This window comes from Leptodactylus fuscus, chromosome 2 (genome assembly GCF_031893055.1).
Source record: "Leptodactylus fuscus isolate aLepFus1 chromosome 2, aLepFus1.hap2, whole genome shotgun sequence".
Taxonomy (NCBI): Eukaryota; Metazoa; Chordata; class Amphibia; order Anura; family Leptodactylidae; genus Leptodactylus; species Leptodactylus fuscus.
The window spans coordinates 47,632,515-47,648,099 of NC_134266.1; the positions used below are offsets into that span (position 1 = coordinate 47,632,515).

Here is a 15,585-nt window from a genome sequence, read left to right on the forward strand (position 1 = left end):
ACTGTTCTTGAACGTCCAGGTTCGTCCCACAAAAAGGGGAATGCTTCTGCATCTGCCGGACTCGTATTATACAGTATGTGACGTGGGTGTAATAATTTGTCATAAAAGGAGCTGCCATACTCAAAAAGGGATGTGACACCCCAAAAGGGATAGGGCTGTAAAAAGTAGGAGGTGCGTGATGTGGCTCCTGGACAAATCTTTGAAAAAGTTGGCAAGCATGTCGTAGCTTAATTCTCTATTAGTCGCCTTTTTTGTAGACTACTCCGAACTTCATCATCGAGTATATCATTGTGCTTCATTTTGGTCAAAATTTTTATATTTTCTTTTGAAGAAACCGCACTGTGAAAACCAAGAGGAAATAATAATTAAAAACTTCTGTAATAGTCCACAGTTACTCATCAAAGTGTGACACTGACTACAAATGAACGCATCATCTTCCAATCACTTATTTGCATAAAATCTTTGATATGTCATAGTGAGAAGTCAAAAGTTTAGATCACTGGTAGTCTGGGTGCTGAGACTACCAAGTATTGCTGAAACTAAAGTGGGGAAACACTTTGCAGAGTGCTGAGCCTCTTCATCACTGAGCAATCTCCTTGGTTAGATGTAATTTTGGATCAAGGTTCTTTGGGCACACCAAATAAAATTATTCTGGGGCCCTCTGCCCAACAGCCCCTAAGATAAAAGACCAGAGTACCCATCAAATATGGGTGTCAAGGCCCATTGGCGGATTCACTGGCCAGAAGGGATGAGTGGTGAATGACCTCATAGAGATTTATGGGCCCTATACTGCTGACAACTCCTCTTCAGAGAGTCAATCAGAACCAATCGTAGTTTAAAAGACTCAGTAGTCTGTTAAGAGAGCTTTACCTTTATTTCAGTCTTGATGGGGGTCTCAACACCCAGACCCCACCAATCCATAAATCTGAGATATCACTATAACATAGTTTTATAAAATGACATACTCTTTACGGAGACAGGTTGTATTAATCCCATCTGAACTGATACATGAGAACAGTAAATGTTAAAAATATTCAAAAAATTTTAAAATTGAAGGGATTTCTCTCTTAATCTTCTCTTGTCAAAAAACTGAAGAATATATATATATAAATATTCTCCATGAGTCCCAGGTAATCGGTAATTTCCTATGTTTCCTTATCCAATCCTGTGCATGGTTGTATAGCACTTGGCTGAAGTAGAAGTCCCCCCCCCCCCCACTAGGAAAACTATAAGTGGCCATTAGGGTTAAGCGATCAGGATCGGAAAAGATCGGATCCCGATCGGCAATCAAGTAAATTTCACGATCGCGATCGGGTTCCGATCCCGCCTAAAATAGATCGAGAACGGAATTCTGTGTCAGGATCTTGTTTTGTTCAACTCTTTTTTGCCAGCAGTCAAGATGGAGTTTTTTGTGTTTCCTGCCTGTGACTTACCCTGGTTTCCTGATTCTTGACTATTTAGCATGTGTGTTGTGATTACCCAAGTTGCCTGAGTATTGGTTCCAGAAGCCTGTCTTCTACCAAGTTCCTCAAGCTCTAACTGACTGTTCCAAGTTAGTTATTCACCTGCCAAGTTGGTTTCTACCTGTAACTACTACCCCCAGCAAGTCCTCCTGCTACCAAAGACTTGCCATCCACCTGGTCCATAGGAGCCGTGGAACTACTGGCCCCAGCAAGTCCTCCTTCTACTAAAAGACCTTGCTATCCACCTGATCTATAGGAGCCGTGGAACTACTGGCCCCAGCAAGTCCTCCTTCTACTAAAAGACTTGCTATCTACCTGGTCCATAGGAGCCGTGGAACCACTGCCTCCAGCAAGCCCTCCTGCTGATAATAGGACTGCTGCTTCCGGCCAAGCCTCCCTGCCTTCCATTGAACGGACTGTAAGTCTATCTGTGCATTGATATTGTTATACTCCCTGTTTCCAGACACTGGTCTCTAGACTACTAGTAAGGGTATTGCGACATTCCGATCCCGATCGCTCAACTTACCTGCACAGATCCGTTGCCGCTGTCGCTCTCCGTTCTTCTCGGTCCGATTCTCTCTCATTTACTGGCCTTCAGAGCGCCGTGCGTGCCCCCGCCTCACAGGTTAGCGTTACAGACCTAGGAAGAAGGTGGGGCTTGTGGCTTAGGAGAGTGTGGGTGGGTACTGGGAGGGGAGACGTGAGTGATGCACTCACGTCTCCGTGCCCTGTACCCACCGACACTCTCCTAAGTCACAACAAGCCCCGCCTACTCCCAGCATCTTTAACACTAGCCTAGGGAGGCGGGGGCACAGCACTCTGAAGGCCTGTGAATAAGAGAGAAGAGGAGCGAGAAGAACGTGGAGCGGCAGCAGCAGCGATCTGTGCAGGTAAGTGGACACAAGGGGGAACTAAGTAGCCACTACACAGCGTGGAGTCTAAAAATTAAAGCGTTCAATTTTTGTACTCCATGCTGTGTAGTGAATAGAATCGTTTTTAAAATCCGATCTTCAATTATTAAAAAAATCCCATTGACTTGCATTAGGATCGGAGTCGAATGGAAAATGATTGGAAATCGGATTTTAAAAACAAGGTCAAGGTCAGCTCAACCCTAGTGGCCATACATATTAGATGTCAGCAGAACCAGCATTGGTTTATCCAATTCAACTTGTGTAGAACTGCACTTCCCTTGTGTCAAATTTGAGCTGGAATGGAAATGTACGCCAGTTCCAATCGGGTTTAGATTTCTAGTAGTTACTAGTTGAATTTTTTTTTTTTTTTTTATGTACCGTATATACTCGAGTATAAGCCGAATTTTTCAGCCCAGTTTTTGTGCTTATACTCGAGTCAGCAAAAAAAAAAAAAAAAATTTTTTTTTTTTTTTTTTTTTTAGGAGAGGGGGGTCTATGACCAGCCACAATATTAATGTATAGAATCTCCCATAAAATAGTGCAAAAGGAAAAAAAAAGAAGATTTTAAAAACATAAAAGTTCTAAAACACTCCTTTTCCTACAATACATACAAAAGTAGAAAATGACTGTGAAACACATACACATTAGGTATCCCTGTGTCTGAAAGTGCCCGGTCTACTGAATATAGGGGATCTGCAGTGCTCCTGTTCCGTCGGGAAGGGGTTAATAGAAGCACTGCAGATCCCCTATATTCAGCCAGACTGAATTCCAAGTGGGGGGAAGAAAAAACCCAGTCCTCAAGCTCAGGGAAGGGGCAGACAGACAACCAAAACACCCCCTCCCCTTTCCCAGCATCTGCTGCACCCAAAAACTCTGACCATTTTAATTTTTGAAATTTTCCAGTAGCTGCTGCATTTCCCCCCCTAGGCTTATACTCGAGTCAATAAGTTTTCCCAGTTTTTTGTGGTAAAATTAGGGGGTCGGCTTATACTCGAGTATATACGGTAGATTGTGTGCCCCACATAGAGCTCACAATGTACATTTTTCCCTATCATTATGTCTTTTTTGGAATATGGGATGGAAATCCATGCAAACACGGGGAGAACATACAAACTCCTTGCAGATGGTTTTCTGCCCTTGGTGGGATTTGAACACCAGGACTCCAGTGCTGCAAGGCTGCAGTGCTAACCACTGAGCCACCGTGTGGCCCCTTCCTAGTAGATTTGTGAAGAGACCCCAGCCTATTCATACATCTCCAGTTCCCTGCACTAGTTGGACCATTCATAAAGAGTGGCATATTAACACCAGTCTTAAAAATTTTTCCCCTCTAAGTAGGGTTGCATGACTACCAAGGAGGTCACTCTCTGATCATTGGTATCTGGCCATAAAATGATCTTCCATTTTTCAGATTAAAACATTTTGTGTTCCAATAATTTCTTCTTCAATTCAAGTTTTAAACATTTAGTGTCATCTTTTTGTAACTCACCTTGACAAGAATTACAACAATAATTAAAAGAAGCAAAACACCCCCAACAGAACTACCAATGGCCACTGGCAGGAGATTGATGACTTTTGGTTTAAGAATTGTAATGGATAACTGAAAAATAATAGCAGAAAAGAAAATTTATTCCGGTCGACAATGACAAATATTCCTACATAGTAAGAGTTTTCCATTATGGAATTTTAAAAGAAATGAACATACTAAAACATAACATAAAAAACAATATAGATGGGTTTGGAGCTAGGTCGACAGAGGACACTGTCCAAATAATACTGCTATATAATGCACAAAATAATGGCACCATCATATCAAAGTAGCACTGCTATGTACTGTAGTGCCTACATAATACCATATATAGTGCCCTAATAATACCGACCTACACGGCCTGCACAACAGATTAAATAGGCTATTAATACATCTTGGAGATGGTGGTGGAAGACCCTGGATAGTCTAGACCCTTCTAGCTTGGTTTACACCTGCAGTCGGTTTTCCGTTCAGGGGTCCGTTTGGAGTTCAGGGACAGAAACCCCTAACGGAATTCAAATGCTGGTGGGAACCCGGCCTTACAGACAAAACATTTTCTTTATTCATTCTAACTATTGAGGTTTTTAAAATCTCAGAAATAGGCATGAACAGATTTACTTCTTAGGGCTCGTTCACATCTGCGTTCTGCTCTCCGTACTGCAGGTTTCCGTTTCCTGCATAAAACAGAGCAGGAGACGGAAACCTGCAGGATTCTTTCTCACCCATTCATTTGAATGGGTGAGAAAGCTGTCCGGCGGTGAGCATTTTATGCTCTTCGCCACAAAACAGGGTTTTATAATCCGGACACAGAGTCGGACATGCAGTACTCTGTGTCCGGATTAAAAAAAAACGGTTTCGCGGCGGAGAGCATAAAACGCTCACCGCCGCTCAAGGCTGGACCCGGTCTGTGGTTTCCGTCTTCTGGCATGCAGAAGACGGAAACCACAGAACGGAGACCCTGAACGCAGGTGTGAACCTAGCATTACTGGTTCTTGTCTCTGATCTCCCTTGTATCAAAAACAAATGCAAAATGACAGACTACAATAAAAACTCCAAATATCATGTTCCCTAAAAATATTAGGGAACATCTATTTGGTTGTTTAGGCCAGGGCCCCTTTTGGCATAATGCTGCGGTTTGGCCACAGCAGAACCCCTGCAAAATGGATGGGATTTTGGTCAACATGATGTTACATGAAGGTGCTAGAATTCCATGTTGTGAAAACGCTGTGGCACGAATGGCATGGCAAAAAAAAGCAGTGTTTTACGTAATTTACCTGCAAAGTGAATTTGGATAATCTGCAGTGGAGATTATGCAATATCAAAAACGCTGTAAATCACAGAATGTCATTTATACCTACGGAAACACTGGAGTTTTCTGTATAGGTACAATAGAGGCAGAGAGTCTGCAGAGGAAAACTTCCTGTAAAAAACGCTTCTTCCCAACAATTGTGCCACACCTGTCCATTGTGGGTTGTGTTTGATATTGCAACCTTCTTCGACTTACCTGCGTCTTGTGGTCTGGCTCCTTGAGGTTTACATACATGGCTTGGTTATAAAGAATTTCTCCAGTGACATTAAAGACTTCAGTATCCGCTATAAGCTACAAAGAGAACAGAAATATACAAGAGTTACTTAAAGGGAATGTGTCGCCAGGAAGTTATGTTTTTTATGTTAAACATCATTTTTAAGTTTGTTTGGTAATGTTATTTTTAATTTTCCAAATTAATATCTACAGTATATTAAACAAAAATCTTGCCGTTCCAACTTTTACCATTAAGCGTAAAACATTCTGTGACCTCTTGTTTTCTATGGAAGGACCAGAGGCCATAAACACAAGGACTTGGAGCAGACCCTATTCACTTGAAAGGTTTTCTTGGCTTATCCATTGGTCAAAAGTGGCCATTCAGTATAAGTTTTCATTTTGGGGTTCAGATGTGTCAGTTTCTATTGTTACCCCCAAATAACTGCAGTGAACGCTGAACAAAAAGAGTGTAAGAAGACTCACAGAAGAAAGATGAATCAAGGATAGAATTTGGCTTTGTAATGTATAAGAAATAATCTAGCGTTACCTCTTTAAGGTTTTGCAAGAATAATCTTGATGTTATATTTATCTCTTCCCTTCCAGATGTGACTTCACACAAGATAATAAGGCATAGGGTTTCTTCATTCTGATAAATAAAGGCAGATGAATTGGGCATTAATGTACAAAGTAAAGGCATAGAATTTTGTGTTGCATAGTTGGATTATTTTCCAGCCATGCTTACCGTGCAGGGATTGAAGGGTTAAAAAGTATATGTATTTTTGGACATATTCTGAGATGCTTTTGAGACATTTTACAATGGGGTCCGAGTGTTCCATGCGGTGTCCATACAAATTATGCAGACAGAAAAGTACTTCATGAACTACTTTCCTCTCCGCCTGGAGAGAAAATTCCTCTGTGCAGATATAAGCTCAGCCTACCTCTCAGCAATCTCATGTGTATAGCCAGCATAACACTCTGTTCACATGAGCGACATGGTTTTCATCTGTAACAGGAACCATTACTTTAAGATGGAAAGAACTCCATTGAATTATAATGAATTCCATTGGGTTTTCATTGGAATTTCATATTAAGAGTAGCATTGCATGTAGCACTATTCTTGCCGTGAAGAGTCATGGAACCTTCAGTGGATTCTTTGGAAGAATATGTGTGCAAAGACTTAGTCTAAGGCCCCATGTAGTGGGCTATAGCAAAAAGCCTCTATGTAAAAAAAAAAAACACACTGCGGCAATGCATCGTAGATTTTCCAGCAACAATTTTCACAGGAAATCCGCAGAGGTTTCCTCTGTGGACTTTCTGCTTCCATTATACCTATAGGGAAACCACCGGCGTTTCCTTAGGTATAATTGACATGCTGCGATTTCCAAAAACGATTCCCATTCACTATGCAGGGACTGTACAACGTCACGCCTTGTGGGGCCCCAGCCTAAATGACACTACAAGAGGGTGAGGATTGATGGGTCCCCTTTGGTTTAAGAGTCCAGAATCCTTTCTTTACATGCATTCTGACTGTGTCCTATGGAGTACCGTATATACTCGAGTATAAGCCGAATTTTTCAGCACAGTTTTTGTGCTGAAAAAGCCCCGCTCGGCTTATACTCAAGTCAAGCAAAAAAAAATAAATGTTTTTTATTTTTTGTTTTTTTTTGGGAGGGGGTGTCTATGACCAGCCGCAATGGTAATGTATAGAATCTCCCATAAAATAGTGAAAAAAAGAAGCTTTAAAAAAATATAATAAAAAAATAAAGTAAATAAAAGTTCTAAATCACTCAATCCTAAATACCCTATATTCAGCCAGGCTGAATTCCAAGCGGGGGAAAAAACCCAGTCCTCAAGCTCAGGGAAGGGGCAGACAGACAACCAAAACACCCCGCCCATTTCCCAGCACCCAACATCTACTGCACCCAAAAACTCCGACCATTTTCATTTTTGAAATTTTACAGTAGCTGCTGCATTTCCCCCCCTAGGCTTATACTCAAGTCAATAAGTTTTCCCAGTTTTTTTTGTGGTAAAATTAGGGGTCTCGGCTTATATTCGGGTCGGCTTATACTTGATTATACACAGTAAGTTAAATGCAAAGTGTATTCAAAGCCATCATGAACGCACGTGGTTGTCGACTCTTCAAGTAGTCATGCCACTGAAGTCGGTCATACAATCCATTCCTTCCAGACATCTCATTTTTCTGTGTGTTTGCTGGACAGATTGACCTACTATTTTATATCAGTCAGACTATAGAGGATAGTTGGTGAGATTTGATCAACACTTATAGTAAAAGACATAGACCTGGATTTTGACCTTTCTGGCCAAAAGATCTTTCTGCTATGAAATAGCCATGTTATCTCAGTGCAGCTGATCTGTGGGGGTACTGGGTATCAGACTCCCCACAGATCTGATATTAATGGCCTATCGGATAGGCCATCAATACTATAAACCAGATCACCTCTTTAATGTATATTAAACAGTTACTCCGCAGAACCCTACAGATACAGTGGATGTTATTTATGAACATATGGTCTATTATATTGTATATATGATACTGGTCCTATAAAACTTACATTCAATTTATTTCCACATTTGCGAACTTGGGTTTCAGTTTTACATTGAGTTGAATTCTGGAACAAAATACAGAATAAAAGCTTAAGAATAGAAAATATGCAGTATAATATGATTTTTATATCACGATTTATATCGGTTTTCTTATGGAAGCAGAAAGTCCGTGAGGTTTCCTTTCTGTGAAAAGCGCTGCGGGAAAAAACGTGATATGTTGCCGTCACGATTTCCCACAGCGCTTTTTTGCTGCGATATGCCACGTGGGGCTTTCGCCTTAAACATTCTTCAGATCCTGGCCATAGAACACACCTGTTTTTGGAATAGTACTCCTGAAATCTTAACACCTTTCAGGGTAATGGGGACCTGCAATTCCAGGCTCAGTTCAGCAGCAAATGGATTTTCGGCAATCACCTGTGGACAGAATTATACATGTAAGTATCAAAGCCTGGCAAACCAACTACTTGCAATACAATAACCTGTGTATAGCCTCATGCACTTACATGAAATGTGTACTGGAAATCCTCATACGTTGCGTTAACAGATGGTATTGTTACATAGAGGTTAGCCTGTGAGCTAGATCAATAGATACATGATAAGTAGTCGCATTGCATGGTAAAGTAGGCTGTGCCATATATTTCAACCACTGATGTGCCAGCGTGTATCAGTTAGTGCCGGCTTATGAACATTTCTATGTCAGTGGTGGTCTCAGAACCCCTTTTAATCAGGAGTATAGCTAGGGAGTGCTTGGCACGGCATGTGTCAGGGGCATTGTGCACCAAGGGGCTCCAAGCAAGCCACTCTACCTTACCCAGGGTATGTAGAAAAATGTCCGCAATCTAAATTTGACCGTGGAGAGGAAAAGTCAAACTTTGATTCTAGTTTATTTAGCGGCATTGCCATTTTGGTCCAAGCTGTGTATTTTCTACACCAGGCAGATCCAGCCTCTAGATTCTATCTGCAAAATGTTGTATACTGTGTAACAGCGCTACCAGAGGTCACTGCTCTTAGGAGACTCCATTGGCTCCAGACAAACCCCAATGGGGTCAATGGGGTTTCTCTGAGGTCTTGATATCCATTGCATAGCTTATGTAAATAGAAACCCCAATGCAGTGTGAATAGATGTTTTTGCACAGTGTAGCCTAGACAGTATCAAAGGTCTTATCCTTTAAAGAGGACCTTTCACCACCTTCACCAACTCTAGTACTTTGCATCCTTCAATAGGCATCTCTCCACTGATTCCAGCACAGTTGGATTTTAGCTCTATACCCCACTGTACCAAGCAGTGTCCTTAGTTTCAGCGTCCGATATGCTAATTGGGCTCTCTACTGTCTAGTTAGTGGGTTGGCTGCTCCAGGTCCAGACTATCCCCCTGACATTAGAGAGCTAATTCGCATATAGAGTGCTAAAACTAACAGCCCTGATTGCTCAGGAATGGTGGGGTCTATTTAAAAAAAACCAAAAAAACCAAACAACTGTGCTGGAATCAGTGGAGAGGCGTCTATTGAAGGATACAAAGAGTTGGTGGACATGGTGAAAGGTCCTCTTTAGATGCAGATTATTGTTGCTTACTTTGTTATTCCTGTTATAACCATCTTCTTATGGCCCTACCTATTTTTTCCTGAGGGCAGCGAGTGTATATGGGACTATGTTATATAGAGTATATACCTATATACTGTATCTATGTTCGGTATCAATGTTACATAACTGTTATCAAATCTACCAATAAAAAAAAAATTGTAAAGAAAAAACACATCTCAAGGACTTACACGGAGAGGACAGCACTGAAGGAATGTCTTACAGGGAGAACAGTTTTCTGGACCAGCGGTGCTGAGACATTATTAAAGCTGAAACCAATGAAATTATATACTGAGGACCAATAAAAAACTTCATAATCATAAAATAAACTACGGTAGTATTTATTGAGCGCTACAGTACATCACATTTCTGGTATTCTGACAATTGCCAGATCTGACATAGGGTAAATACAACTAAATGTGAGCCATATTTCACTTCACATACTCATTTTTTACTTTCTACATTATGATGGCAGATCAGCCCAGATCCTGAATTTAAAAAAGTGAAAAAGGATAACAAAATTTTTAGAATTTCCAAATATTAGAAGTAGATATTCTACTTACTTGTTAACCACATAATAAATGGCGACCTCCGAAGTAGAAAATTTCTCTTCAGTTAGTTGCCAAATGATTGTAAATGTCTCCTACAAGAAGATAATTATATATTGGACAAAGTCAGACTAGTCATGGTTCTGTTAACCATTTCTTGCCCTACAGCTGGAGGGTGCCTTCAAGCACAGGTGGGAGCTGGGCCTTATTAAAAGGCTTATAAAAAGTTGTCAAAAGCTCAGTCCTGAGCAGTTCCTAGGGGAGAGGAGGAGCTGGATTGTGTCTCAACAACTTTGAAAACTGGTGAGAGTCCAGTCTGTACAGCTATCATTGTTTTTGTCCTGTGTGTTGACAGTGTGGCTGAAGTAAGCCACATGTACAGTTAGGGTATTCTCTGTATAGTTAGTAGCTCAGACGAGCAGGATTTCTGTTATTTTTTTACCTGAAGCTAAGGCTTATTTTGTTTTGCCATTTTTGCAAAATAAATGTACAGGGTAAAACCTGTTTGCACCTGACTTTTTGTGTCTGTCTCTGACTTTCTGGGTCCACTGCTGCTACCACTGAGCCTATCCTCCCACACTATAATGTGAAAAATATGGAGCTGGGGACCACTGGAGACAAAGGTCTTTTCTGCCGACAAGTAGAATAAAGACACATATGCAAAACCTTGCATTTGTTGAGGATGTATCAATTTTTCATATATGGAAACTAGCCTTGCATTAAATGTGTCCCTGTATTTTGTAAATTCAACAAACAACTTGTAGAAAAAAAAAATATATATATATATAGTAGGCACTGCAAAGGAACTCGCCATATTTTTCAATGTGTCTCTCCAATGTAGGAAACTTGCCTAGAGCTTCCCTTATAGAACGAACTTGAAGAACTTTACTGGACTTTACTTACTTATGTTGATATCAAGTTTGACTCATATATCCATCTGTATACCTAATACTCAGATCTGAACACATGTTGAGATCTTGCCAAAGATATAAGTTTCCATGTTTTCATATAATCTATAGATTTCACTTTGGTATGCCATATTTTTGCTTCTACATAGCTCATCATGATTCTCAGCATGCCACATGTGATTGGGCCACAGTGCTGACCCCCGGGCACAGGATGTCACCTAGGAGGCCTGAGACAGGAGCAGTTGCGGGGCCATAAAGAGGTGAAGGAAGGAGGATATGTTTTTTTACTGAGCCTCCTCAGCACTTAAATTGGTCCCGAACACGCCAGAACTCAGTTCTGGCATAATTACAAGCTGGCTTTCAGCGTTCTGCTATAAAAAAAATCAAAGCCCCAATAAGTAAATGTGTCTGAAGCAGAATGTGGAACATAAAAAACATTGTTACTTACCTCTTCTGGCTCTTGAAGGCTTCAGGCCTACTTGGTGACATCCCAGACATCACTGGGGCTGGGGCTTGCATCCTTATGTGTCGCGATGCAAGCCCCAGCACACGTGACGGTCCCGTACATCATTGAAGATGGCCGATGGGGAGTCTGCGGGGAGTACAGCCAGGGGGAGGTAAGTAACAGTGTTTTTTATGTTTGTATCCTCCCCTTGGTCTCTGATTATTATACTCTGGGGTGTGAAAAGACTCCAACGTATCACAATTTCACTTCCAGTTCACAGGTGACTACTCCAAACGTTTTGTGTTCTTATAAGCTCAAAACTTTTGGAAAATTTGTGACGAATCGGGTTGACTCATCTCTAGTGGCCATACCACCAGTGATCAGCAAATTGTCACCTATCCTGTGAATTGGTGAGAACTTCTTCAGTTTGTCTAACCCCTTTCATTATATGGTCGAACATTTTATTCTTCTGGATTCAATCATTATATAGGAACCAGGGTACAAACCGACCTTATATAGGATGTAATAGGAACTTACAGTGGAGGCTCTAAACACCGGATGTCTGATTCTACACGTCATAGTAGAATTAGATGATGGAATGATTTTGGGCGCAGAACATTCGACCCCTGGATTTTTGGGCTAAAAGTGAAGCACATTAAATTATAAACTTTAAGAGATAATGCATGCAGATAGTGAATTATATCATGATTTCAGTAAAGTTAGGAAAGCACCAGTATTACTGATTAAGATACAAGATTATTGACCTATAGGACAGCAGGCTAACAATTCAATAACATCAGATGATATTATAGTCATTTCTGATTCATTTACCGGTTTTATTAAGGTGAAGAGAAGGTTTTCTGGGTAAATTAGCGTCACATTTGTCATATAAGAATGATCGCCAGAGTTTGTAAGGGACAGATTCACCGTCACATCTTTGGTATATCCAATAACCAGCTGATTTCTGAAATGAAAGATAATATATGATGATCAATAGAGTAGGAGTCTATGAGGTATTATCATCCATGAGTGTCACCAGTCTTACCGAGATACTTGGGTGGTCAGTGCCAGGCTCGGGATACAAGTTTCCTTGTTATTGCAATCCTTTTCATACGGTAACTATACACATATACAACAGAGTTACTTGTTATAAGGTCAGGCTTATATAAAATAAATAAGACTATCACTCCTAGCTATACTTATAGTATATGTATCTTCTACTGAGCACGTTAGTACTTACTTTTGGACATATTTTAATCCTTGTATCTCTCACAAACAGATCCCCTTGTATATACTAACTTTGGTAGAGCTGTATTCTGGACTCAGCCAAACCTGTGTAATTCTAAGGATCCATTCACACTAATGCCTAATACAGCTTTTCTTTCTTAAAAGGCTATGTACATCTTTATGGTAGTTTTTTTTAATTATTGCACTAGCAGTTACCCGCGACTTCGTCTGCAGGTTGCAAAAAAGGGCCAAGTTGTCAAATTGTGGTTACAATCCAGGACAAAAGAGGACCCGCACTGATAGGATTAGGTGAAGAAAAATGACTTTATTGGAACAACACACAACGCGTTTCGGGCATACACTCTGCCCTTCTTCAGGTGTAATGGTTCCTCTGCCGCCTCCAAAGCTGCTGTAGGCCCGATCGTCGTAGGTATCGTAATCCGCCATATGGTGGATTACGATACCTACAACGATCGGGCCTACAGCAGCTTTGGAGGCGGCAGAGGAACCATTACACCTGAAGAAGGGCAGAGTGTATGCCCGAAACGCGTTGTGTGTTGTTCCAATAAAGTCATTTTTCTTCACCTAATCCTATCAGCGTGGGTCCTCTTTTGTCCTGGATTGTAACCACAATTTGACAACTTGGTCCTTTTTTGCATTCTCATACACCCTTGTGGTGTAAGGTACCCCGCAGCTGTATCCAACTACAGGATCCCTGCCTGGATCTTGTTGCCTAGAGAAGTGTTGTGTATCTACACAACTCTGAAAGGTGAGCCTAAACTTTTATTTCACCAAACCCTAAAGTCACAGATCTACACTACGGTTTGCTCGGTGTCTTTTTCTTTTTTCGTCTGCAGGTTGGCGGTGGCGCTGATCCGCTTATATGTACGCAATCGCTGCTCCAGTTTCATGTCCCCCTATCTCTGCTTCCAGTTGCTTGTCCCCCCATGTCTGCCTCCAGTTTCATGTCCCCTCATCTCTGCTTCCAGTTTCTTGTCCCCCCCCATGTCTGCTTCCAGTTTTATGTCCCCCATCTCTGCTTCCAGGTTCATGTCCCCCCATGTCTGCTTCCAGTTTCATGTCCCCCCATCTCTGCTTCCAGTTTCATGTCCCCCCATCTCTGCTTCCAGTTTCATGTCCCCCCATCTCTTCCTCCAGTTTTGTGCCCCAGTGTCATGCTGTTCTCTTTCCTGCTCTTTATCTGCCCTCAGTTTCCTAGGCCCCTTACACTATGTCTCCCTTCGATGTGTAACACAAATAAATAGTTGGACTCACCTTCCCACGCTCCCCTGCCGCTCTCTCTGTGCACTCAGTCCACTGATGCCGGCACGCAGAGGAGTCTCCGGGGCCGGCGTCAGGTTCCTATGACAGCCGGAAGCCTTGTGCTGGCTCCCCAGCCTGTCAGTCTTTCGCTATGGCAGGTAGACTGCAATTGAAGCGCCAGTTTTATGCAATGCACTGCAGAATACCGGCACCTCTATTGCAGGCTATGCAGCCAAGGCTGCAATAGAAGCAAAAGACTGAGAGGTCGGGGAGCCAGTGCAAGGCTTCCGGCTGGCATATCAACCTGACGCCGGCCCCGGAGACTCCTCTGGGTGCCGGCGTGGAGAGGGGGCATGGCTGCGCTGACGGATGACATGTGTTGAGGGGGAATGTGGTTGATCCCTGGAACAACCCCCCCCCCCGCCCCCCGGGACAGCGACCTGGGGACACCCCTCCCCCCCCCCCCCGGGAATGCCAGCTTCTACAGCCGAGCCCAAGGGTTCGGAGTTTGGAGGTCACAGTGGAGATTTGGGGTGAGTGACCCACATTTAAAGTAGCCTATTACCCCTTCCTGGGCAGTGTGTGTGTGTGTGTGTGTGTGTGAAATTTCAACAAAATCCATTCAGCCAGTTTGGCTGTGATTGAAGAACAGACATCCAAACACACAAACTTTCACCTTTATAATATTAATAGGATTATATCTATTAAAATAGTTTTCACATAGGGTTTTAATAAAAATTCTTCACTTGCTCTCATATAGTGTAATCTGCTCTTTCCTCTTCTCACAGAGATCCGCCTAAAAATCTGTCTGAGGCTGAGGCCCCACTTTGCGGAAATGCCGCTTTTTTTTTGTTGCAGCTTTTTTTGCTTTTTTTTTGAGCCAAAGCCAGGAGTTGCTTGAGCAAAAGGTAGAAGCATAAGAAGTTTCCTATATGGGGCAACACGGTGGCACAGTGGTTAGAACTTCAGGCTTGCAGCACTAGAGTCCTGGGTTTGAATCCCCTGCCAGGAACAACATCTGCAAGGAGTTTGTATGTTCTCCCTGTGTTTGTGTGGATTTCCTCCCATTCTACAAAGACATACTGATAGGAGGGGAAAAAAAAGTACATTGTGATCCCTATATAGGGCTCACAATCTACATAAAAACAACAACAAAAAAAGTTTCCTCTATATTTCCCATGGTGTAAATGGCCCAATCTGGCCATGGCAGAAATGCCACGGGAAAAAAAAAGTGGTGTTTTACAGTCACTGCAAAGCAAATCCCATCTACATGTTGCGGAAAAATACATGGTACGATTTCCAAAACCGTTGCGGGTATTGGAAATCGCAGGAAGCCAATTACACCTACGGAGATGCTGGTGGTTTCCTTATAGGTATAATTGAAGCAGAAAGTTTGCAGAGGTTCTCTCTTGTGAAACGTACTTTGGGAAAAAACGCAATGCAATTTCTGCTGTAGTTTTTCTGACAGTGCTATGTCCTGTAACGTGGGGCCGTAGCCTGAAGTTCAATGTGTGAATGTCTTCGTGAGAGTTTTACTGGTGTTTAGTCTTTCTAGTCTATTAGCGCCCCCTAGCACATTAGTGTTCATATGCTATGTACATTCTCCATGTAAAGTACAGACAATCTTAAC

General features: G+C 42.0%; 1 protein-coding gene across 1 annotated transcript in view; it reads right to left on the reverse strand.

Annotated features, from left to right (window-relative positions):
- Nucleotides 1-246: 246 nt before the first annotated feature.
- Nucleotides 247-15,585, reverse strand: part of ITGAE (integrin subunit alpha E) — a 67,194-nt gene continuing 51,855 nt past the window's right edge. Inside the window, exons 21-32 of the mRNA XM_075263736.1 lie at nucleotides 12,511-12,584; nucleotides 12,297-12,429; nucleotides 12,003-12,104; nucleotides 10,128-10,207; nucleotides 9,756-9,833; nucleotides 8,490-8,562; nucleotides 8,299-8,400; nucleotides 7,995-8,051; nucleotides 5,969-6,067; nucleotides 5,404-5,499; nucleotides 3,861-3,971; nucleotides 247-339 (exon numbers count right to left, since the gene is read on the reverse strand). Of these exons, the coding sequence (XP_075119837.1) occupies nucleotides 286-339; nucleotides 3,861-3,971; nucleotides 5,404-5,499; nucleotides 5,969-6,067; nucleotides 7,995-8,051; nucleotides 8,299-8,400; nucleotides 8,490-8,562; nucleotides 9,756-9,833; nucleotides 10,128-10,207; nucleotides 12,003-12,104; nucleotides 12,297-12,429; nucleotides 12,511-12,584 (1,059 nt within the window). The 3' untranslated portion in view covers nucleotides 247-285. The remainder of the gene's footprint in view (nucleotides 340-3,860; nucleotides 3,972-5,403; nucleotides 5,500-5,968; nucleotides 6,068-7,994; nucleotides 8,052-8,298; nucleotides 8,401-8,489; nucleotides 8,563-9,755; nucleotides 9,834-10,127; nucleotides 10,208-12,002; nucleotides 12,105-12,296; nucleotides 12,430-12,510; nucleotides 12,585-15,585) is intronic.